The sequence below is a fragment of the Hoplias malabaricus genome, chromosome 9 (genome assembly GCF_029633855.1).
Source record: "Hoplias malabaricus isolate fHopMal1 chromosome 9, fHopMal1.hap1, whole genome shotgun sequence".
NCBI lineage: Eukaryota > Metazoa > Chordata > Actinopteri > Characiformes > Erythrinidae > Hoplias > Hoplias malabaricus.
In genome coordinates this window covers 9535168-9561610 of record NC_089808.1, presented here as the reverse complement: position 1 = coordinate 9561610, position 26443 = coordinate 9535168, and the positions used below count along the sequence as shown (strand labels likewise).

The window sequence follows — 26443 nt, the reverse complement described above, 5'->3', positions numbered from 1 at the left end:
AAGACCCATCAAAGATGTTTTGCTTCTTTAGCTTTGTAGGGACAGGCCCAAATAATCAGCCTTTCTGACAGAACGTTCATAATTAGCACCTTCTCTCCTCTCTCTGTGTGTGTGTGTGTGTGTGTGTGTGTGTGTGTGTGTGTGTGTGTGTGTGTGTGTGTGTGTGTGTGTGTGTGTGTGTGTGTGTGTTATTGGTTGGCTAGCATGAACATTTAATAACCTGGAGAATGGATGTGGGTTTCTGTCTCTTTTCAGATCAAAGTCTCATGTTACAAACATAAGGTTTTATAGCACACCCTCTCACACAATCTCACACGTCTCTTACGTAACAAGTGAAGTGGGGACTGTGCATGGGCCAGCTGCTCTGTGTCAAGAAGCACAATACGCTCGCGCACATCAGAAAAGCAGAGGATCAAAACCCTGTTCTTTAAAGCTTGTGTCCGTTTGGATTCTGTTGCACAAGAATGGTTAGAAATGTTTGCATAAACCCGTTGGGGCACTATATTTATGAGTGCCACTAATCACTGGAAACCTTGACTAACATGTGTGTCCTGGTATTCCTCAGATTCTCACAAATTCCTGTGAATACACAGAAGATCCGCATCACCAGCGAAGACACGTTCTGTTTTATCTGAAGTTGCATAGAACCTGAAAAATTTAGTGGGAAATTCATTATAGCTGTGTAGGGACTTCCACAGATGTTGGCTCTTTTGAGCAAGTGCCTGTGAAATAGTGGGTGTATAGTACAGTAGAAAATACACAGCCTACAATACAATGCTAGGTGGTATATACTCCTCTGGGCAACATTTGCCACTGGGTATGGGGACCATGGAGCGCCCCAATAGGATGGGGATTAGATTAACATGTGTAATCCAACAAATCTATGGGATCACCTTAAAGTATCTGCTTTAATTCTTTAGGAGTTACCAAAAGCTTTTGCCAAGGCTCCAGACTAATGACATCCCATCGTCCCGGGGTTGATAAAAATAGCACACGGCACGAGACAAAAGCTCTTTCGGGACACTTTCAGGGCGGCTGTGTTGTATGCGGTAAAATTGGTGTCTGTAAAGGATGTCATTGTGGTTGGCGGGTAGTCATGTAAGTCAGAAGACTGCTTGCTACACACTTGATTCCCATGGCAACGGTAGGCAGGGGAAAATGCTTGTTAAAAAAATAAAATCTGAGATTTTGTGATTAAATCTTGAGAATGTAAAGTCACGCGAGTGCGTGATGGCACCTTGTTCCGCTTGCACATCTAACTTGAGTGTGAATCTCCAAAAGAACTGGACTGAAACATGTTTGCACGTTATTTACTAAAGTTTAATCACAAAAACAGATGTGATAGTTGAAAAAATAATGGTATAAATGTAATGAAATATTTAAAGATAAGATGAAGATCAAGTTGTTATCAGAAAACTGTGGCTCTAAAGAACACAGTTTTAGATCCACAGGGAATAATGGGCAAATGGTAAATTCACTGTGGGAATTTGCAGTCTGGTAGCCCAGTAACTTTGTTCTCCAAATATTATGTCTTTATTCTCAAATGATTACATCTTTAAACTCAAAATAATTACTACTTTAATCTCGAAATATTACCAACTCGGAATCTTGTCGAATATTTTTTTTAACAGTTGGCCCTAAGACGCTGTTGTAGCCAAGTTTGTTTTGGAATTGTGCAGTTTCCTGACAGACAAAGAATGCAGTTGTTCTTTCCAGTACTTCTCACAAAAAGACATCTCACATTTTCTAATGAATTGTTTCCACTGGATGGAAATAAGTGTTATGATTTACAGTACTGTTTAATCATGTAGCGGTGATGCTCTTTCCAGTACTTGTCCTTGTCCTAGTCATAAATAAATAAAATACTCATAGTCAAGATAATCCAAACTGCTGATGATATTATGCCACACTTAAAAATGATGGTTCTGGAAAACTCTTTCTGTATAGAACTCTGAACCTTCTGCATGATTAAAGGTTTCTTTGCATCATGAGGTTGTGTTGGGGTTTTTAAGATTAATGGGAGAATATACTGTAGATGGTTCTATATAGTACGTTTTAGAAAAGAGTTCTACTTGCCAAACCAAAGGGTCCTATTGGTATAATAATAGAAGAACCCTTTTTGGTGCCATCAGTGTTCTATAAAAAACCATTTTCTTTACCAAAGAACCCTTGTATTTTAGTTAACACACTAAAAAATATGGTTCTATGATTAGCACTGTGCTAACTGCCATGCTAACCTCCGCTTCCAGCTCTAATTCATTGGAAGCATGTTTGGACAAACCTGCCCTATGTTACTGTCATGCCTTTCGCTCCTCCCCACTTATGATAGCAGGTATTACAGGCTCTGGGCCTGTTTCAGGACGAATCCTTGCATGCTTTGGGTGCAGGAGCCACTATCAGAGATCTTTGACCCTGTGAATCTGAAACAGCGAATAGTTTCCACTGTTGTTCTGTCAACACTGATGGGCGTGACTTTACCTTCTCGAGTCAACAGCTTAATCATCTACACAACTCTTACACACAGATACTGCTCATGTTTACTGGACTGTTAAGAATGAACTGACTGCCTGAGTCCACGTGTTGGAAGAAATTGGAAAGGTCCCACTTTATATGAATTATGTCTAATAACTTTAACTACTTTAAGTTACTGACATATGGAGATGTGGTCACTGTTAGGTTTGAGTTACAGAAGTAGAGCTTATATAACTTTGTGAATTTTCTTCTGCTTGTAGTTGAATATATATATATAATTACATGTATTTATGTGGTATCTACAATACCTGGATGAAAAGCTAAGTTGATACTGATGTATTTACATAAACTGTACGGATGTAATAGTAAATATATCATCAGTAGTTGCACGGCTGTCACATGTGTTGTTAATGTGTAACTTAGAGATATTAAAGACAATATGAAGTGGTACCATTTATGGTCAGTCATTGTGGCTTTATCTACAATAATGTTGCCATTCATTTGTTTCAACATGTGTGAAGGACATAGTGGAGAAATATGTCTACAGCAATAAAAATGAACAGCTTAAAGAGGAAGCGTGTTATGAATTTCTCTTAGGTTACAGCATTAAAATATCTTTTAGTTGAAGCACCTTATGTAATAATACCACTGAAGGTGCACAAACAATTCACTATCACACTCTTGCTCTTATCACATGACTTTATCACGTGTGTACTTCCTTTTCTTCAATGTAGAATTGGCCTGGATTGACCCTGGGTGGCATGGTGGTGCAACAGATGGGGTCACTGCCACACAGCTCCGACGTCTGGGGCTTGTGAGCTCTCTGTATATTGGGTCACTGCCTGTGAGGAGTTTGGCGGTTCTCCTGTGTCTGCGAGGGTTTCCTCCAGACACTCTATTTCCAAAACATGTCGGTAGGTGGATGGACTGGGTGAAATCGCCCCAGTGTGTGAGTGAATGCCTTGGCTCCTTGGCAAACCTGAACAGGATGGAGCAGTTACACAAGATGGAGGTGAATGGATTGACCCTCCTGATTTGAATCATTCACTAAGGCCGTTTAGGTTTTTGTGGCATTGTTTTTTATCATTCACTTTTGTTTGAGCTGACTTTGTGGTGGATTAAACGGCAAAATTCCACACGGGGAGATGTTATTTGAGTGGTCTGTATGTTTTCAGGGTGATAGGGAAATGCTTGGTTATATTTATATTGGACATAATTTCAGTAAAATCAAGGTGTGCTACCACAAGTACACACTTAAAAATGATGGCTCTTGAAGGGTTCTTCAGTAAGGAAAGTGCTTCTGTATAGAGCCCTGAACACTTAAAAAAAACATGATTAAAGGGTTCTTTGCATTGTGAAGGTGTTCTTCAGATTGATGTAGAATGTGCTGTAGAAATTCTATATGATTCAAAGGACCATTTAATCATGTGAAAGTTTCTATGAGTCTTTAGGGTTCTAAACAGAACCAGTTTTTTACTAAAGAACCATTGAAGAATTGTCAAATGTGTATAGTCCTGGACCTTTAAATCGTTATCGCTGGTTGAGAAACATTCAGGGCCTTTAATAACTGACTTATTTCATTTATTCATTTATTTAACTTTTATCTTCAAGAGCTGAACTGATACTTTGTGATTAAAAGTGGTGCAGTGCTATTTTAGGTTAGAGATGTGATGAAGTCTCGAGGTTCAGTTCTGCTTTTACTGCTGCTATCTCACATTCCAATACCCAGTATTGGTTTCTGTGTCAATAATATTGATGGTGTTAACAAGTCATTACCGTCTTAATTATTATGGAAGTGAAGACTGCTGGGAGTTGTTGAATATTTAAACATGTGGTCGCTTATCACTGTGTATTCCCATGAAACACCGGTCACAGCTCTATTTTTAATACTGAGTTGCTTATTTATCGTGGATCTTGTGGCCAAGATCCGGGATGTAGTCGCCTAACTGACAGATGTTAGACACACTGTCTGAAGGACACGGATTTGTGGTGAAACCTGAGTTTCAGCCACTAGCAGTGGGCATCGTCTGCCAAAGAGTGAAGGCCACTGAGTGGGCAGCTGTGATTTCAGCTCGACAGCGGAGCTCAGCATTGTCTCAAAGGTTCATATCAACATTTTCAGCCTCTAGTTGATGGTTAGCGAGGATCTTATTCAGCCGGGGAATGACATCCGAGCCCCAGACACGCTAAGCAGAATAAAGTCCTCAGCTGCGTCTAATAATACCCTGCAATTAATTTTTAGATCAAGTGCTTTGGCTGGGGTAATCTGATCTCAAATCGCTCTCCAGTGAATCAATAGTTGCTGATGTTGAAGTTCAGTAATGGACCGTAGCGGAAGCTGGAAATTAAGAGACCTCAAAAACCGCTGTCTCATTTTATTATTAGCATTTATATCCCAAGCTAATCCTCAAAATCACCGCAAATGGATTGTTCTGGAACTTTTTTGAATATCACCTGGACAAATGAACCTCCTGTGTAGTTCATACCAATATTGTGTTGATGTTAGCCTGGTTGAAGAAAGGAAAGGTTTCTTTGAAAGTGGACACGTGTTGTTAGCATGCTAGCTGTCTGTAAAAAGAAGAAACTGGAAGTTGAAAGTTTCTGCTGCTTCAGAGAGAAATAGGGCTGATGCTTTTCTGTCCATTTAAAACTAATTTTTCTCCCCCTCTTCTACTTCTAGTATTCCTCTTTCTCTTCCTCATTTCCCTTTTTTCTGGCTCTCTCACTTACTCTGCCTCTCTTTCGCTGTGTCTTGCTGAAAACCAGGTCACAGATGAGTGTGTGTTTGTTTAAAGGATAATCTTGGCTAGATCTTTCTTCTCCATGTCCTGTCCTATATGCAGTTCTGTAGTAGAGTATTTGACTGGCAGTTGAGTTTGAAAAGTCCAGTGACATAAACTTACATACCATAACATTTCTGCTAGCTGCTAGGACACTAAAGGCCTGTTAACCCTAAGCAAACCACAGTTCACTTGAACATTACTTTTCTGACAGTTGTATGTTAAACACAGCTATGTGGTGTGGTTTTACAGTCAGTCTTTCAGTAAATATTCTTGGCAATGACCTGCTGACTATTTCGGTTTCTAGCAACTCTCTGAAATTGTTTTGACTCATGTGCCGCTTTCCAACCGCATGGTACCTACATTACCCGATTCTACTCAGCTTTTTAGCTTTTCCATTAGGTAACTCTTGTTCCAGGTATCTGGAACCCGGTACTTTTTTTAGTACCTCCTGACTCATGGCTACAAGGGCTGAGTAGGGACTAAACGTCACTTGTAAACCTTGCAGAGCTCTGACTGGCTAGAAAGACATCTAGCATAAAGTATCCATTTGTAAAATCTCAGAGCTATACTACAGATCACGTCTGTTTTTATCCGACTCAAAAACAACAGCCTGTAAATTACACTGTCTTTAGACAGGTCTTTAGAAGAGGTTTATTGGTTGATGCCTGATGAAGGAATCTCGTGAGAGCTGGATGGTGCAACAAGGAAAAAAAAAACACTGTTCTGTCTGAAGTGATGCGCACCTAAGCTGTGTTCAGTCCCAGAAAACATCAACAACATGCGAATATGAGCAACGCCAGTGATGTTTTAAAAAAAACATGAAGATATTTTCTAACTATTGATGTGAGAAAACAAGTCTCAAACTGAAACACAATATTTGCCAGTGATTATGAATCCACATGAGTGTCGACTTTTGGGGTCAGGGGTTTTTACTTTTCCCGAGGACGTTTACAGTCAGAGTTAACATTGCTCCCTGTGGAAGATGGTGATGAGGCAGGACTAACGGCCACTGCAGTTGCACATTAAGAATCTTATATTAAATTCTGACATGTAGTTACTGCTACAGGAAAATCAGATTATGAAAATATTAAAGAGAACTACAGAAGTATAACCCTGACACTAACCCTTCAAGATCTTGTAAATAAGCGTTGCCCTACAGTATGTTAAATTACTTACCAATTAACTGGACTTTATGATGGTCCTTTATTGTCCATTTTGCTTTATGAATGGCTGAATTTTGGACGGGTCCAAGTTCAGAGAATCACTTAAACTGCACTCAGTGTCGGACATTGTACAGGGACACTATCTGTGCTAGGTAATGTTATCTTGCTTAGGTAGCGCCTTTCCGTAAAATAACTTGCCGTAATTACATCACGATGCATAGCAAAAATTCCTCCAGAACCATAGTGAGAAGAAAAGCGGCGAGGCTAAAAGGCATCTGGCTGCTCTTTAACGTTACCGCCGCTGTTGCTGTAGGTTTCAAAGCCTGTGGTTCTTGTTAAAGATGGGGGAGAGGCATGTTGTAGTGGAAAACCTACCAGCTACCAGGTCTCAAAAAGCAAACAGAGCCGAATAGAATTGATTAGAGCAGGTACCGTGCAGACGAGAAGCCCCGATAGTCATAGTAACTGATATACTCAGAGCTTCCAGAAGGCCCAGACTGATTATTTTGTTTCCAAAATATAGATCCTGTACATTGAAGGTCATAACACTACCAAGCTATTAGCTAGCATGACTATATTAGAGGCCAGTCTCGTAGTTCAGCTCCTGAAGTCTTAACCAATGGAAGAGCTCACTTGTATTACATTTGCTTACATAACAATGAGGGAAAATATTGATTGGACCATCTTTCTGTTATCCATTTCAGTACTAGCTGAGATTAAACACACCCAGACTGAAGATTAGACTGATCAGGACAATTAGGTTTTGGCCAACAGCACCATTAGAGTTCCTTCTCTCTTTAAACGTGCTGGAGCCACTAAGGCCTGGCTCTCCATTCAAACAAGGATCATCCAACATCGGAATGCATTCTAACACTTCTGTGTGGTGCACTCCTCACTGCTCTCTCTAGTGGAGGCTGGGTGAACTGCAGCTTAGTGGCTATAGTTCCATCTTTGCAGATCAGAAGCAGATAGTGTAGGCTCTCCAGATGCAAACCAACAGAAACCCGGTCACTGTGTAAATAAACTGTTCAGCCACTGTGTACACTGTCAGAACAACTGCCACTGTGGTGGTACCCTCGGGATTTTTACAAATATATACCTCTCCTTCTGGAGAAGAGAATATAATGTATCTTTAGGGAACACAACTGAATATTAAAACTGCTGTTGTACTTTGTACATTTAGTGACAAATAATGTACCTCAACCGTATCTTTTTTTTCTGCAGGAGCACTTTTTAGTTCTCCAATTCAAGACTGTAGTTCACCCTTTTAACCTGTTCTTCAATGGTCAGGAATTGTGTGTGTGTGTGTGTGTGTGTCTCTGCTATGGTCAGTGAATTAGTGGAATGTGTGACTGATGGATAATTGGTGTCAGCTAATGTCTCATAGGTTTTTGAAAAATCTCTGCAAAGTCCAGAGGAATTATTCACAAAGACGCTGATATCTGAACACCTGGTGTTTGGAGGTTGTGTGTGTGAATGTGTGTGTGCACTCAGCAACAGGTAGTGGGTGAGAGTGTGCCAGCTCTGCGTGCCAGAGCGTCAGTTTGACATTCATCAGACAATTAATTAAACCCACATCACGCCTGCTGATAGGACGACCGCCCTACGCCATGGAAACAGAGCGACAGATTGAAGGACTGGAGGGATGGAGGAGGGAGGAGAGTGCTGGAGCCCTTCCTGGAGGCGTCACAGAGAGGCTGGCAGCTAAAATGCACTTCACTTTGAAGTGCCATTCAGGACATAATGGATGAATCTTTAACATATAGATCATCTTTACTGTGAAACTGCTGGGATTGACGGCATGAGTATGGATTGTGTTTGTGTGGCTGAGCCGCTCTGACCAACACACTACCAGCACCGCGATGACTGTGATCAAACATAGAAATAACGCCTGCCCTGTGAGGGGTCCTGAGCCTTGAGGAACCAGGTGAAAGGGGGCTAATAAAGTATGCAGAGCAACAGAGTTACTGCTACAGCTAAGTGGAGCTGAGCAAACGAACAATGAGTGTAAAAACAAGGACACATTGGTCCACAGACACAGTTGCAGACAACTGTTATTTATATATTGTATTTTTTAAATGAAACTGTATATTTGATGATTAGATTTTGTGGGGGTTGTTTGTAGAGTGTTACATTCAAAGTACACACTTTGGAACATACATTCAGTAGACAGAAGTGTTTAAATCCACAGTGGAAGACAGATGATAGATTTCAGTAGGGAATAGTAGCATATAGGGCTGGGCAGTTCGTCAAAAATTAATCGAAATCGACATAATTTTCTCTATATCGATTATATCCCCACTGTGTGTTCATGTACTGTCCCTTTAAAACCACACTGCCAAGCTGTAGTCACGTGATCCTGCCCCTATCTGCCACATGGAAGCAACCTCAATGCAGAAGCCGACCAAGAGACTCGAGCAGCTCGTGCCTAAGAAAAACACAGCATCTGTAGTGACAGTGTTAAGACGACAGTGCTCCAAACAAGAGAGGAACAAGCTCCCACCAACATAAAAAAACATCCCACATTTAATACTGAAGCATATTTCCAGTACAAGACTCATCACTGAACTCTGAGGGTCAAAAATAATTGCTCATTAATCGGAATTGTGGTAAAATGTACAATTAATCGTGATATTGATTTGCGTTCATATCGCCCAGCACTAGTAGCATACAAGAAATATGTGGTCACTCAGCTTATTTGTCCATTTGATTTAATGTTAAATTTTACAAGAAGTCTCTCTCTCTCTATCTCTCTCTCTTTGTCTAAAAGTTAGTACAGGGGTTCTCGACTTACGACGTTGATCCGTTCCTACGTCGCATCATAAACCGATTTTCGGTGAAAGTCGGAACATACGTACATACCGTAATGTACTGTAAGCACTTATCCTATCTTAACACCTATCCTCCTCGGTCCCGAGCCGCGTAACCGTGTATTCTTCCGCCGTGCACACCAAACACCAAGTTCGCGTTACGACGTTTATGACGCAAAACCACTTAAGTCGAAACAAGGCTATATACAGTAAATGGGAGATGTGTCGTAACTACGAAACATTGTAACTTGGGACTGACGTAACCCGAGGACCTCCAGTATTGTGTCCTAAAATGAACACCATAGTTAAGGTGATTACTTAGGCGACTCCCAAGCATCTTGAGCAAATGTAACCAGCTTATCTCCACAGCTTATAGGACAGTAAATGTAGTCTTAAAATGAGATATCCATAGGGATGTAACTATACACTAAATATTGTATTGCAGCATATTATATGCTATCAGAATCATATCTGTGCATCATGACCTGTGGGTAATAGTTTTTGCATTGTAGCTTGCTGCTAGAATATAGTACTGCTATTATGTACATATTCAGAGTCTATATTTTATGCACACTCAGAATTAGAGACTCGTCTCCTATTATCATTACTGTTTTTGTCCACATCAAGCAGCCCTAGTGAGCTCTCACGCACACATTGATAGTAAGTGGTCGTAGAGGGACACTGAAAAATCTCACACACATTGGTGGGAATATGCGCTCCAGCTGCAGAACATCTGTAAAGTTCCTAAAGAGGATGTTTAGTGGATTAACTGCAGACTAATTGAAGATTAAGCTCTTTGCAAATGTGTGAAAGTGCTGTTTCCACGGAGACCAGAGGCACCCCCCCCTCCTCCTCCTCCGCACGCGCTCACTCACATACATGCAGACAGAGACAGGCTCTCATCTCTCTCTTTCTCTTCTCTGTCTCACGCACACACTCACAGTCAGACCCTCGTTCCCTTCTTCTGACGCTTCAGACAGAGGCTCATACAGTGTGATCTGTACCACCATCGGTTCCAGCTTTAGAGGACACTGTTTATTGTGACACTAGCAGTCTGTGGCACTCTGGGGGTACCAACAGAGAGCAGGCGGGCGCTGAGAGGACCTGAGCTATGGAGAGGAGACAGAGAGAGAGAGAGAGAGAGATGAATGCAGGGATGGACATCCTGGTGTTTTTCCATTAGCCGTCGTTTCATGAGTGGGCGAGATTCTCAGCTGATTTTGTTGTTACTGTTGTCCACTGCTGACCAAGCCAATAATAAATCACCTCAGAAACGTCCAAATTAAAGGCCCATAATCGCAGAAAACTGAGAACTGCTTTTTACTCAGAAATAATTGATACAGATGCCGATTGTATCAGAGTTTGTAATTTTTTTTATATCAAAATGTACAGTCCACTGACCAGTCCATACAGTCCAAACAGAAACAGAGTTGCAAAAAACAGCCATTATAAAAACGGATAGTTCCGATCCTAAGATCCGATTGGCTGAGCCGTTCTGTTCAAAGCCGTTGTAAAATACAGAATATACGCACGCCTATGACCATCTGAATTCCACATTAAAAGGAACACCTACGATTGTGGGGGGAACTGCAGTTCTCTCTTGTTTGTTTACATTTAGAAGCTCTGCGTCTTTTAAAGTGGAACAATGTATTTGAGGAAAAAAACGAATGTTGTTTGTACGTCACTGAAGTTTAACTTTTCTAGGTTTTTATTCATTGTTCAATTAACCACAGAAACTCATTTGTAAATTGAGTTGTTTAGTTATGTAACTCTTTGGTCTGTGTTTACTTTCATGCTGTTAGCCCTTTCCTAAATTAAAATGAGTTCCTACCTAAGTAATCTGGAAAATAAGTCGAAATTACCTGTGGAGCAGGTGACCTTGGTGTTTCGTAAACCCATTAGACCAGTTTTCATCTTCTGATAACAATCCTGAGTTTCATCTTTTAATGCGCCACTGAATTAAACCCAGTCATTTTTATTGAATTCTCCCCAAAGTGTGTGATATCAGGACAGATATATAGTGTTATATGTTGTGCAGTTAAGCCATTTCTACTTCCTGCAACTTCCCATTGTAGTGTAAGTATCCCTTCAGAAAAAGTACAAAAAAAAAAAAACCATCTGTTTTTCTACTCATAACCCTTGAATACACATGAACAGATTTTGTTTCTTGGCGTAGCTATCAATATCGTTAACCTTTCACACTCATGTTGCCTAGCAGCCATGCTGACACTTAATAGACTATTTTTTAAAAGAGGAATTTTTATTTATTTGTTTGTTTACAAACGAATCTATTATCTATTAATTGAACATCAATGTGTGTTAAAATAATTTATATTGACTGCCATTTAATGAAAGCAATAAGCCACTTAAAACAGTGCCTTGAGGAAGTTTTGACTGGCCAAAGAGACCTGTCTACACGACACAATGCAGACATCCAGCACAAATTTGGCATTTGTAAAATCCCTAAGCTACAGTTGAGATCGTGTTTGTTTTTATCAGACTTTCAATGGCAGTTTGTAAAATTACACAGTGGTCTGTTTTTAAAGGTTCAAATGGATCAGTGGCTGATGGTGGAATCAGTCAAGAGCTGGACAACAAGGAACTAAAAACTATTCTGTTACCACCGCTGTTGTTATGGTTTCAAAAGCCCCAGTCTCCTGTTAGAGATGGTGTTTTGTCATGTCATCGTCTATGTTTCTTGGGGGAGCTGTGCCTATGGAAAACGTATCAGGTACCGGGTTCCAAAAAGTGAGAAGGTACCATGCAGTGGAAAAACCATATTACACCATATTATATACTGTTCTCTATGAATATGAAGAAAAGTGTATCAGATCTCTTAAGAATATTTAAGATTCTTGAAGTCTGAATCTTGTCCATTTCTGTGAACATGAGTATGTACGGAATAAAGATAATGAGAAATGTACATTTTTCATTCACTGGATGTTGTGTGTATGCACATGTTGATTGTGGTTTTGGACGGTAAGACCCAGGCATTAGGATACGCCGACAACGACACCCAGATGCAGTGCCCACAACAGTGAAACTATTTAGAAGCTGAATCCAGCTGTGTGTTCCTTTCTCTCTCTTCTGCCTTTATCCATTCATGCTTTGTCCCTTGTCTTAAAAATTATTTCTATTGGTTTGTATAAGCAGATGTGTGTCCTTCAAATACACACACACACACACACACAGATGCATTTTGATTCTGTCGCTCACCCAGTATGACCTTACGCAAAGTACAAAGATACACTATTGACCGAAAGTCTGAGCATTTCTATCTAAGATAAAGGGTATTAGCAGCTCCTGCTCTCATTGAAAGGCTTTACTCCAGGTGTTGGAACATTTCTGTGAGTATTTGATAACATTCAGCATTGGGAGAACTATAAATGTTGTCCATACTGATTGGTTGAGTAATTTTGGATAAGCAGAGCCTCTCCATCTCATCCCAAAATGATGTGATGGTGCAGGAAAAATCCAGCTAAGTCCTGGGGCATTATACCCCTCTAGCCACACATTGCATAGAGCATGGGGTCCTTAAGCTCAACTGCTGCAGTTTGCCATTTTATTTTATACATTTTTATGGAGATTATACAAGCTGTGCCTACACAGTGCAGTGCTGTGCACTTTAAAGTAGCTGAATTCACTGATTATAATGGGGCATCAACAGACCCTTTAAAACATAGTGGTGTACCCATCAGATTTGTCCTAATGTATCATATATCATCATACTTGTTTATGACTAGTGAATATTTCTAAATAAGTGCAGATGTTTCAGCGTCTTCATGAGGAACTGATGCACCACATCAAACTGATAAACCTCCTTTGTGCTTCTCTCAGAGAAGATGGTCCTTGTTGCTCCTGACTTTGCAGCTCCATCTTCAGCAAGCTCTCAAAAGAAAAAAGGAGAAAGAGAGAGGAATAGTTTTTGACACAAAGTGTTGGCACTATGTGGGTCAGGACTCTATGGTACACTGTGAGGAGTGTGTAGCCCAGTTTGCAGGAGGCCACAGAGGGATTCCATAATGAGCTGCTGTTCAGGGACCTGGCCTTGTTCTCTCAGGGTGACAGCAGAAAATGAGCCCTACGACTAGAGGTGGGCAATATGATGATATATCGTTATTCCAATAAACTGTTTTTTATTTCTTCATTTATTTATTATTATTCTTTTCTGAGCATGATGTGAATATAGGGTCATAAAGAACAGGGCCTTTTTTCTCACAGGAACTAAGGTTCCTAACCCAGAAAAGCTATAGTTTTAGGCAAGTACAGGGGGTCATCGACTTACGAAGTTGATCTGTTCCTACGTCGCGTCATAAACCGATTTTCGGTGTAAGTCGGAACATACGTACATACTGTACGTAAATAACATACTGTAAGTACTTATCCTATCCTAACACAGTAATTATCAAAAAACACATATAATTCATAGGAGCAGATCCTTTCACATGTTCAAGGATGCGATCTTTATCCTTGATAATCGTAGCGACAGTCGAACGACTAAGTCCAAGCGACCAGCCAATGTTTGCAGCAGTTTCCACATTATCGAATCGCTTTATGATGTCTAATTTCACTTCCATGGTGATGGCTTTCCTCTTCTTCGATGCACTGCCATCAGAAGAGTCTGCCTTATGTTGGGAGCCATAATGAAGGGCAAAAAGTTCACAAAATCAAAGACACACGTGCACACATGAGAGAGAACGACATAGCAGCAAGCTAAAATGGCGTAAAATGCAACTGGGGTGACGCTGTCCTCCTCGGTCCCGAGCCGCCCACACCAAACACGAAGTTCACCTTACGACGTTTACGATGCAAAACCACTTACGTCGAAACAAGGCTTTATACAGTAAATGACAGATGTGTCATAACCACGCAACATCGTAATTCAGGACTGACGTAACCCGAGGACCTCCTGTACTAGTTTTTTTAAGGGAATGCTAGTTGTAGGGTAGCGGTCGTAATGGTTAAGGTTACTTTGAAGGTTAGGGTATATTTGTAATTGTATTTAAGGTTAAGGGAAAGTTAAGGTTGGGGTGAGTTCCCACAAGATTAATGGAAGCATTATGGGCAATGAAGCCATGGGGTTAGGATTGTTTTTGCATGTTTTACATTCAGCACTGGGTAGAAGCTCCACACAGAGCTTAGATTAAACCTTTCATACTCAGTCTTTTAGGGTTTAATGCATGAAATGTGTTACTACAGCAAACACATCTACTGAGGTTGTTGAATTCTCTGCTGGTCAGGCCCCTCACAGATACTGTACTTTAAAGAATCTAAAATTGGACCTGCTATTCTAAAAGTGGCAACACAGTGGGGGGAAACTAGTCTGCTACACAATGTGTTCCAGGTTTTAAAGAGGCTTTTCCTTAGGTGGGAGCTGTCCAGAGGAACTGGCCTTTCCTGAGAAGGAGCAGAGGAAGGAAATCACTTACTATGACAGAAACCCACCCTACATCCTACACTCTACACACCTCCCCAGTGTGTCGTAGCATGATGAGTTATACAGTACAGCTCATCTATCTGATGGTATATGTTATAAACGAATAATTAAAACTAGTGAATCTGGCTACTTTAAGGTGCAGCCACATATATAGTTGAGCAAATGTCACTTCTATAATCTCCATAGAAAAAGTAAAATAAATTGTGACGTTCTGGAGCAGCGACACATGAGCCTATGGGCACAATGCTCACTGCAAAGTGTCAGCTAGAGGGATTCTTGCCTGTGGACTTAACAGAGGATCTGTATTCTCTGCAGTGACCACATGGACCACATGGTTATTGTCTGGGTTTTGGCCTCCCTTCCACATGAAAATGATGTTTTACTTCAGTGAAATCTGAGGTTTTTTGAAAATGCCCTCGAAGGTGGTGATTTTTGAAAACAACGCCGTTGTCCGTGTTCTTGTGTGGACGAGGAAAGCGGATCTTTTTCGGAAAAGCTGACAGCAATCACCGTGGCTGTCTCTGACTGAAATTCAAATAGCTCCTCACTCCCTATATAGTGAAGTACATAAATCATAAAACTACAATATACACATGCTGATAGACTTGTGGAATGCACGCATAAGGATTATGGAGTGATTTGGGATTAAAACTCTATTTTTCGCTCACGCTTCATGGCGTTTTTGATGTCTCTATTAAAGAGGTACTGTGTCCCCCTACTGGACTGGCATGATAATGCAGCCGTTTGCATATTCGTCTGGAAAGGGAGGAAAATCTCTGGGTTTTTTTTTAAATATTAAGATCCGTGTGGATGAGGCCTGAATAACATTTTGGGTTCCAGAAGTAATCATCCAGCATCACTACCTGACCTCTCTAATGTCACTGCGACTGAAAGCCATCAAAGCTTTTTAGAAAAGTTCCAGCATCTAGTCGACAGACTTTATTTTCTTTTGAAAAGTTGACCTTGTTCTTCCAGTGTGGTTTAAACCCCATCGTACTGTCAGGAGGGGCGTGAAGGAAACTGGACCTATTCCCCATGTGAGTGTTAGTGTGTGTGTGTGTAAACAGGACATCCCATTCACGTGCCCCACCCACTTCCAAACAGCCCCCTCCACAAACCCCAGGCAGAGGGGAGTGGCTTCGGTCGCAGCGGCACTGGACACAGCTCAGCTGACAACAAATGTTTCGTTTTCCTTCTTCACATTGTTCCTTTTTTTAAAACAACCAGTTCCTGTTTGTAAAGGGACAAAACATACACGGGTGTGTGTGGGGGGTGGCTGTTTATTCTGCAGACCTTATGTTTGCAATTTTTATCTGAAAAGTTTGTGTTTACACATGGACCAAGAACTTTCTGTCCAGTCACTGTTCACTCTGTTAGACATATCTACCTCGTTGGTCCACCTTGTAGGTGTAAAGTCAGAGACAGTAGCTCATCTGTTGCTGCACAGTTTGTGTTGTCCTCTAGTCCTTCACCAGTGGACACAAGATGCCATAGACTGGATGTTTTGGCTTAGTAGACTATGTTTAATCCATTGACCATGATGGCTTTAAAAACTCGAGCAGCACTGATGTGTCTGATCGCAGTGTCCAGAGAAGAGTTGGGGCTTAAGTGCCTTGCTCACTCCAGTTGTGGATGTTGAAGGAGGGGATATTGACATCCAGGCTACCTTCTCTAACCTTAAGGCCAAGGCTGCTCCCAAAATATGTTAATGCAATTTAAAATGAATGAGTGTTCAGTCCAACCACTGACTCTTGTGCACAGTTGTGGGAGTGTATGTGTTTACCATTAGAACATCTCTCTTTAGCATGTAGCTTGTACAGACAAGTCCACAAAGCATGGCTTTAGCTATGTGTATTTATGTAGGTTCCAAAATGGGTCATGACCCTTGGTGTTTTGAATGTCAGTGGCCCTACATTGAATCCTATAGCAGCTTAGTCCTAGTTGTATTTTTTCCATTCAGTCTGCTGAGTATTGAACATCGTACATGTCAAGTTTAGTGTGTTAAACCTCACATGTGTCCAGTATTACCTGCGATCGCCTTGTTCTAAAGCTGCTCCCTATGAAGCCATTTGCAGAAAAGAACCTCAGCTGAATTATTGAAGACTCTAAGAGCACTTTTCTGGGAGAACTGCTGCTTTGTTTGCTGCAGGTCAGCAGCAGGGCTTTATTTCTGGAGAAAGCCGCTCTCAGCTACTTCACATCGTAGAGGTGATGCACCTGCTGCTCTTAAAGACTTGCAGAAGGGAGCTGACAACACATTTAACACTGACTCAAAGATATAGAAGAGTCTTAAAATGCATCTGCTGGAAAATCGTTACTGTACATAATGGCTTTTTTTCAGGTATTAAGGCAAAGTAGGAATGAGTCAGGCTGTATAAATGTTCAGGTTGTTGTGACAAAAAAAACAAACAAAATAGAAAATTAGCAGGTTGCATAATTTACAAGTAGTAAGTCTACTACACAATGGAAGCTATTATTTTATTAAATGTGTTTATTTCGAAAATGAAGCACCTGAGGGTACTAAGGAGCAGCAGTAGTATAACAGTAGGAATCTGGCCAAAGAACTCTCATAGGTGTAGCCAAATAACCAGGTAGTATTTTACTGTAAAATTAAAGCTTCAAAGTCATTGTGATGTTTCACAGAGCTGTAATAGGGAGAGCAGAGCCTCTGTCATTGCTACTCCAGGCTCAGCACTGCAGAAACTGCACTACGTAACGTTTGGTAGACAGTAGGAAACCACAACCTCCACAACTCCTTTTGATTTCAGGACAGTGCTGTAAAAATAAACCCTAGAGGAAGCCCAGGAGAGAAAATACCTGTAACCTTTAACCTATAGTAGTTTAGACTTATTCCCAGCAGTTATATTTAGCTTAATATATTAATTCAGATCAGAAATAAAGTAATCACAGAATATTCACTCACTGATCTTCAAAAGGCTCATTCTGGCTTGTGAGTGCTAGTATAAAATCTGTATTTTTGTAACATTGTGATGCGTTTCTATCTGTGAAACATATTTCACTTGCGATTCCGTTACAGGTTCCTTCATATCAAACTGTTGCCTTCTAAGGTTGCTACCCAAGACTCCTGAGACACCATGGCCACCGAGGCATCAAGGTTGCTAGAGACTTACAGGAGTGACTAGGGCTATTTTCTGGAAAATAATAAAAAATGCTGCGGATGCTCCAGGCACTGTATTTTTAAATGTGGGCTGAATGCTGAATAAAATGTGCTGCTGGTAAGCTTCTATTTATGTAGCATGTAATTTAACGTCCTGTATAAACAAGGCAGATCTGATTCATACAGTACATCCGTGTTGGACTAGAAAGAGAACTCTGTTTTCTGTGTGGTTTTAGAATGTAAGCTTGGTCATTATGCTTTTTATTCATTTTCCCTGGACAAATGAATTTGGTTGCCTCTGGAAATGTGATGCTCATTGCAGCATGGTGCAGTATCGGTGGTCTTCAACCCTCATTAATGAGCAGATGGAGCGCACGGAATCAAGACGACACCTGTTGAACTGGTCTTGTCTTTTGGCACTCTTCAGTGTAATCAATCCTGCACTAAAAGACACAGAGCCAGACACAGAATCCTGGACCGTCCACTTAGCTTTAGACATAATCACTGTCAAGATACTCCATTGAGAGGATCTTACGCCAGGACTGGAATAGAAGTCAAATGCAAGTTTAACCCTTTAAATCCTAGATTTGTAATTACTGCTAAAATACTGTTAAAATAATAAGCAATTAAAAGCAATGCATTTGTGCTCTGTTGTTGCAGAAGCCGCTTCTGCTGTTATGGGAAGTTTTAACACTGGAAAATTTCAGTGCTAATTTGATTGCATTCTGATATGCGATCATCATTGGGGTCGAATACTAACGGTGGATAAGTTACTTCTGGATCACAAACACCACTCCAGCAAAAAGTATTGGATGGAGGTTCTTCACTCAAGAAAATGCTGTTCCATAGTGTAGGGGGTCTTTATACCTCTCTAGCTGACATATGGCATTGAGCATGGTGATTTTAAACTCATGTGCAGGTGATTTTTTTTGCTCTCATAGTTTACTGAGAAGGCTTGTACTATAAATAGGTTCAAGTATTAAAGCTGGGATATGCTTTTTCGAATGTTGCTGGGAGCTTTTCTGTCTTTTTTCATAAGCCATGCACTGTTCATATTTGATGATGCATTTGTGGTTCAAGTCTTGAAACAGACTGCTGGGATTAACTTTGGTCTCTAAAACAGTTCTTTTTTTTTTTGGTCAGTGTTTACATTTGACGACTTAATGATCAGTTTCTAAAGTGAAAACGTATCCAAATCATAGAAACAGCATTTTTATTTGATACAAGCAGCTTGAGTTGCTCGGTTGGTCTCTGTGTTTAGGTTCTCCTCCATTTTGCTTCTATGTGGCAGATTGAATGGGACAGAAAGTGACAATAAATGAACAAACAGTGCGGGACATATAACAGAATTAACAACAACAAAAAAAAGGATGTAATTGATATAGACAAGGTTATGTCGATTAAAAATTCTGAATGTCGATTTTGATTTATTTTCAGTACTTATTTTTTCTAATGCTGAGTTTTCCTAGGTTCTGTTTAAAATTACTGCTGTGATGTGTGCACATTCTGTCTATGGGTCTAAATCTCTCTGTATTTGTTTATCTTCCAGGAAAGCCTCACAACATTGAGAGTTCTGAGCGTGTGCAGCTGTCAGGGACCTACAACGTCCGCAAAGGCAAACTGCAGTTACCGGTCAACCGCTGGAGCAGGAGACAGGTCATCCTCTGTGGAACCTGTCTCATGGTGTCGTCTGTTAAAGCCAGTCATGTGGGCAAGATGCACATCCTGCCTCTCATTGGGGGAAAGGTAAGGGGTAATAATTCACAGGTTGTTTTTTTTGTGAGGGGTCACAGCACTTGCAAGTTTAACCCTTTAAATCCTAGATTAAACCCAATACATTTGTCCTCTTGTCCAACTCTATTGTAATTATAATTATTATTATTAAACTTACACAACATTATTTTTTCTGCTTTAAAACCAGTCTCACAGAACAAACCTTAAAGCCTTGAGAACCTTAGTCAATTCCTTTCATTACTCAGGTGTAAAAATCAGCCTGATTGGCTTCTGGGGGGAGCTACACAAAGGTAAATGTGTTTCCCGCCGTGTCTCCTACCCCATGAGTCATAGAGACTACAATTTCTTGTGTAGTGTCTATGGGTCCTTCCTTGGGTCCTTACAATCAAAAATGTACATAGAACCACTAAGCTCCACCCATTTAGATATTTTGCCAGTTTACATAATTTTTAGAACCTACTTTTGTGAACTAGTCTCTGGATTTTCAGTCAACTACTACTACTATTATTATTATTTAATGTTTTATTTTATTTTTTTTATTCTGATGTCTTATATTTAGTCATTTCCCACGTTGAGTCTTAGCAAAACAATAATGCCATACTTCTAGGAGGTACATTATGTGGCCAAGTGTTTGTTTTAAACAGTGATTTCTTTGCTGGGTTTACGTTAATGTGCAGCTACTCCCCAGAGGGCCTTTTTAATGACACTTTGTTATTTTAAGCCTTGTGCTGTACTACATTTCCGTGTAGAAGGACAGCAGTAGAACAGCCAATCTTTTACCAGCACATTTAAAATGTAATGATCGTACTAAATATATTTTCCTGTAAAAATTGGCAGATTCCTTCTTTGGAAAAGAACCTGTTGACCTTAGGTTACCACACCTTACTACCTGCAGAAGGTGACCTTTTTCTTTCTCTTTTTGTGTGTGTGTGTCTGCATGTTTGCAGGTAGAGGAGGTGAAGAAACACAGCCACTGTTTGGCCTTCAGTTCTGCTGGGCCTCAGAGTCAGACGTATTACATCAGCTTTGACAGCTTCACTGAGCACCTTCGCTGGCACCGCCACGCAGCCAAGGTCTGTGTGTGTGTTTTTGTCTGTGTGTGGGCTCTTCGAGGGTGTGCAAGGACAGTTACATTTGTTCCTTTGGTCTAGACCAAAGCAATAATGTAAAGTATTATGACCAAGTGGTGACATAAATGTCCAGTTGTGTAAAAAAAAAAGTTTAAATAGCAAAAAGAAAAACTCATCAGACTGGAAAATGTGTCATTCTGGAGAAATGTTATTGCTGCCTGCTGAGTTGTGTTATTGAGGAAGTGTATGAACTAGGGCACACGTCAATATTTGAGACATTCCTAAATGTGAGTGAACTTATTTTTTTTTTTATTTTTTAAATAAGTTATTGTGAACTTATTTTTATGAGGTGCATTCTTTTAAATGTTAACTGTCATTCCCCTGATACTAATCCAATCCGGATAGGACTGTTGTTGTATTATAGTCCTGGCTCGCAGGCATTTCCCACTGACACATTAGACATCTAACCAAAAGGTGAAATAATAATAATACAGAGAAAACAATGAGAACTTATTGGTCTGATTTTATGACATGCAGTCCACCACTTGGGATGATATTAAACAAACAGAACCTCGCATTTCTCTGTTCTCAGTTGTTTCAGTTAGGTCCTGTTTAAGAATATTTCCTCAAGTCAAGGTCTAAAACTATATTAAAATAATTACAATAAAATGATGACATTACAAGTACAATTACAATTTATATGTTTCAATACTATATTCTTTATTATTTATATTATTTATATAATTTATTAGTATGATGTAGGGCCTCCCTTTGCAGCCAATACAGCGTCAGTTCGTCTTGGGAATGACATATACAAGTCCTGCACAGTGGTCAGAGGGATTTGAAGCCATTCTTCTTGCAGGATAGTGGCCAGGTCTCAACGTGATGCTGGTGGAGGAAAACGTTTCCTGACTCGCGCCTCCAAAACACCCCAAAGTGGTTCAATAATATTTAGATCTGGTGACTGTGCAGGCCATGGGAGATGTTCAACTTCACTTTCATGTTCATCAAACCAATCTGTCACCAGTCTTGCTGTGTGTATTGGTGCATTGTCGTCCTGATACACGGCACCGCCTTCAGGACACAATGTTTGAACCATTGGATGCACATGGTTTTACTGGTGCAATGTGCAGTTAATGAAGATTGTCCACCAGGCTGCTCCAATTTAGCCATGAAACCTCCCACACTACAATGACAGGTGTTTCAGTTTCATTGTCCAACCCCTTTATATATATATTAAAATGAAGTGCCAATGACTTGTCTTATATTCTCATAGTGGCACTTGAAACTAGTGGTTTTCCCTTTAGTGCCACAATATAATCGACCCTCCTCTGCTTACGAAGACCTGATTGGCTGATTGGCATCAGTTGTGGTGTGTATATGTGATTGGTCAGTGAGTTTCCTGTGACGCTAAACCAGTACCATAAAATCTAGTTACGCCAGTTAAACTGAACATTCCCTTCAAATTAAATTAGTTTTCAATAATTTAATTGAATATTGGCCTCCACTGCACTCCAGCATTTAATTTAAGACTAAATCTTTCTGTGTTAGTGTTATTAAGATTCCTATTTCTGTATTGTTACAGAATACATACTTTATCAAATATATTATAATATTAATAGATTTGTTTAAACGTTTTTTTCTGGTGTGAAATAAATACATGATCAAATGTTGATTTGAAATAATGGGTAAAATGTAAACGTTTATCTGATGTTGATGTTTGTGGATTTGTAATAAAATGTGAAGGGAAGCATGTGATTAACTGGGAAGATAACAATCCATAACCACACCCTTTTGTCCTTGTGACAAAAAACAGCGATTGCACGGATTCTTGCAACTGACTGAGGAAACAGGATCCTGTGCGTGTTTATATGCGTGTCTTGGTGTGTTTTTCTGTCTTAGTGCGTCTCGGTGGGTGTGTGTTTGTGTTGATTTATCATTACATCTGCCTCACGTTACAAAAGACCATTAACTCCATGTGTTTGATTTATGATATGCTGAGTACCCACAATGCTTAGCTCAGGCTTCAGCCCACTGTCCTACATTAATGCGTCTGAACTTTGTCCACGGCTCGTTTGTTTGTTTTGGCGACTGGGGGAGCGCTGGTTTACTCTCACCTGATGATCTACGATATTTTATTTTAACCTTAGTAACCTTCAACCAGCCTGTGATTGGGAAAAGAAACCAAAAAAAAAAGTTTCTTCAATATTAGTGCCTTCAGGTTTTTTTTTTTTTATGAAGTGCCATTGTTTTCCCATTCCCTTTAACTTTTATTATTATAAATCTCATTTTTTCCAATAATTCTTTTCTCCTGCCTTTTGCATTTTTCATTTTTCTTCCATTTTCTACATTTTCTTCTTCTTTTCCCCTGCTTTTCACTTGTTTTTCCTCTTTTTCTTACTGTTTTCCTGTCAACAAACCCACTTTTCTCTCCTGCTTTTCCACTAGTTTCCCATCTTTATTTCTTCTTTAGCTTCCTTCTTGTTCCCTAGCTATTGCTCCTGTTCTTCCTCCACCTTGTCCTCATCTCTTCCTCTGCTTATCGTCTTGCTTTTCCTGGAAACAACCTCGTAGTGTCAGCACTAAGTGTCCCAGTGGGACCCTCAGCGATAAGATAGAGAACTCTGTGCCTGAGAGCAGAAGAAAGGCAGTTCTTTCCGTTGTTGCATGAGTTAATGCATTTATTTAGCTGATGTACATGACTCATTAGTTTAAAAAAACAAAGCTACATCCACTTTTGTAGTAATTTGCCATGTGCACGGTGTTTTAATTCATTTGTTATCTTCTATTTTGGTTCTTGCTGCATTGTTACTAAAGATGATATTTGTGTTTTTGATTGTTTACCTGCGTAGGGAGGTGGATCATAGAGATTCACCAAAGATGAAATCGATGAATATCAAAATGGTTGGTGACCTTTGGGTGTTTTGTTGATTAGAAAATATGCAACAGATTTTCATCTGAAACAGCCGCTGCAGGCTTAGTACAGGGAGACACCAGTTTGTTCCCCGTATTAAATCTTGCTTCCACCCACATTTAGCACAAATTTTCTGGTGCTTGTCCTCATCTGGCCCTGTGAAGCTAGTGGGAATCTTAATGTGTGTGCAGTATTTGTACGCTCGTGTGTGTTTACAGGTCAGTGCTTTTCCTGCTGATTGAATAAACGCAAATGTGCTGTGTTTGTCTTATTTTGTCTCATCTTTATTGAAGACCCCAGAGAGCACAGTGTGCTTAACAATTTATTCTCGCTGTCTTTCTCCCTCTTCTCTTACACACCTCTCTCTCTCTCTCTCTCTCTCTCTCTCTCTCTCTCTCAGATGGTGTCTCAGAGGATCAGTTCTGTGGACTTGTCGTACTGTAGTTTGGAGAAGCTTCCTCCCAATCTACTCTACAGCCAAGACCTCACGCACCTGAACCTCAAACACAACTTTCTCCCGGCAGACCACACGCTCCAGCAGCTCCAAAGGTCTGTGTGCATGTCTGTGTGTGAGTGCCTGTGATTGTGTGTGTGGAAGAATGAGATGAAGTGCATGTGTGAGGTTCTTCTGGCTCTGTACAGGGGATGCAGCAACTGCCCACTGGGTTTAATTCCAAGTGTGTTTTAACTCATGGATTGGTAGATGGAGTACTATATTTAAGACACAAATGGGTGCACGTAATGAATAATGTACAAACAATAGCTATAGTGCAGCAGATGATGCAAGAAAAAAGTGCAACGTGTTAATTGATGTGCTATGTTTATTAAACACCCAGAGGACACTCCACTCTATCGGGACAGAGTGAGATATTGTTTAAGGCTACTGCTGTGGGCAGGAATGATTTCCTTTATTGATCATTATAGCAAAGCTAAAGAAGCCTCTGATAGCCCTTTTCCACTGGAAGATCTCTGCTTCTTGAACCAGTTCCGTTCAGGATTCTTGGAAACTTGGTGTGATCCAGGGAACCGGCCCGTGTTTCCACCAATTTTTTCGACAGGAACAGGGGGCGCATTGCAGGGGTGATTGGTTCTAGGTCATGGTTTATTTAATATTTACAGCAGGGTCAGATCAGAGTGAGATGTGTCACGCTGAGCACAGCCCCAGAAAATACACAAATGGAGCATTTTCCTGTTTTATTTCCTTTTATTTGTTCATATAACATGCTTATAACATTCCTTTCTGTCCAGTAAGGGCTGTGTTGTGTTGTCCAGTATTCTGATTATTATCCTTCATTATTGTATTTACATGCAGCAGTTAATCCATTAATAATCTGACATGGAATAAAAAAATAATAAAAAGGTTAATGTATACAGCTAGGGTTGGACGATATGGCCAAAATTTATATCACAATACCTTTCTTAATTTTGGCCGATACGATGGAAATATTGCCAAGGACAAACAAGAAACATGACACCGCCAACAAACAATAACCTCTAGGCTTTGTGAATGATAATATTATATTTTTAAACTAAATTTAAAATTGAGTGCCAGGATTTTAAGTAGAAGTTAATACACACATCTCAGAACATTTCCCAGAGTCTGGGAATGGGGAATGCCTGTTCTTCTCCCGCTTAAGCTAACCCTGATGGTTCCTTAATTTCAATTTAGAGCACTTTATGTACAGAATAACTGCTTCTGTAGTGGTGCATTATATATTTTCCTCGCACAAAACTGTTCACATTTTACCGAAAGTTTAGGTGAGGAAGCCAGTGTCATGACAATCCAGAGGAGAAAGATGGAGGTTAAGTTGGAAAAACCCTGTTGTAGATCCTCAGTGAGAATTAGAAGCAAGAGTTCAGGTCCAGAACTACAGGACAGGGTCTCACAGCTGGCCTCCCTCGCAGTTTAAACAGAATCCCACCCAAAGCTTGCAATGAGCACAGAAAGGGAGAGAGAGACAGAGCACGACTGACCCTTTTGTTTCACTGTAAACACTCTGTTAACCTCACATGCCATCACAGCCTGGTCACTCTCTCTTTTTTTTCTGTCTCTCTCTTTCTCTCTACTCTGTTGTCACTGGGAGTTTTCCACTCTTCTGCTCAGGCTGTGATGTGATTGTCTTCTCTGAAATCTCTCTCTTGTTTATGATCATATTTGCTGAAGCACAAAGGCTTCAAAGGGCCGCGGGCCCCCGTGACGGACACAGCGCTCCGACCACACTGCATACTGGGTAAAAAGGCTTGGCAGGAGCTGCTTGTGGGGAGGGTGAAGAGTGCTTAAATAGTTCAGGGGGAAAAAAATCAAACTGCACTGTGTTCTCTGTACCCCAATGGAGGCCTGCACTAAAAACTATTCAAATGTTTACAGAAACCTGTTCTAATGAATGATTGCATATGCTTTCAATGCGCACACATTATTTTCCCAGTTTTTATGGTGAATCCCATTTCATTCCTTAGCCCATCCGTTTGGACTAGGGTTAGGGGTAAAAGTAAGAAATGGGATTTAACTTGATTCTACATAGAAATGCATTGCTAATAGAATGGGGTGCTTTGAAACATCTGCACATAAGCATAATCTCACCTTACTTTATGCCATTTGTAGGTTTCTCAATACCTTTGGGATGTGCTGGAGTGGATTTTATGATGCAGAACGAAGCATTTAATATTAGGACCTGGCCGTATTAATGCTCTAGTGGCTGAACACCACTAAATCCTCACAAAAATGTTCTTACATCTTGTGTAAAGCTTTCCTAGAAGATTACAAACTGTTGCTGCCGCAAACAGGACACACTTGCTTTTGATATGTCTAATTACTGACCACATGTTGAGCGAAGAGCTGTATATGTAATGTTACAGAGTGCAGGTGTAGTCGTGATATCTACGTTTGGAAATATACATGACATCTGCAGATGGAGTCTGAGATGGAGCTTATGTAACTAAAC

General features: G+C 40.3%; 1 protein-coding gene across 1 annotated transcript in view; it reads left to right on the top strand.

The window, feature by feature from the left end:
* The window catches only part of phlpp1 (PH domain and leucine rich repeat protein phosphatase 1), a 77786-nt gene that overhangs the window by 33636 nt on the left and 17707 nt on the right, over nt 1–26443 (top strand). The window contains exons 2-4 of the mRNA XM_066681264.1: nt 19333–19529; nt 20465–20590; nt 23902–24050. Of these exons, the coding sequence (XP_066537361.1) occupies nt 19333–19529; nt 20465–20590; nt 23902–24050 (472 nt within the window). The remainder of the gene's footprint in view (nt 1–19332; nt 19530–20464; nt 20591–23901; nt 24051–26443) is intronic.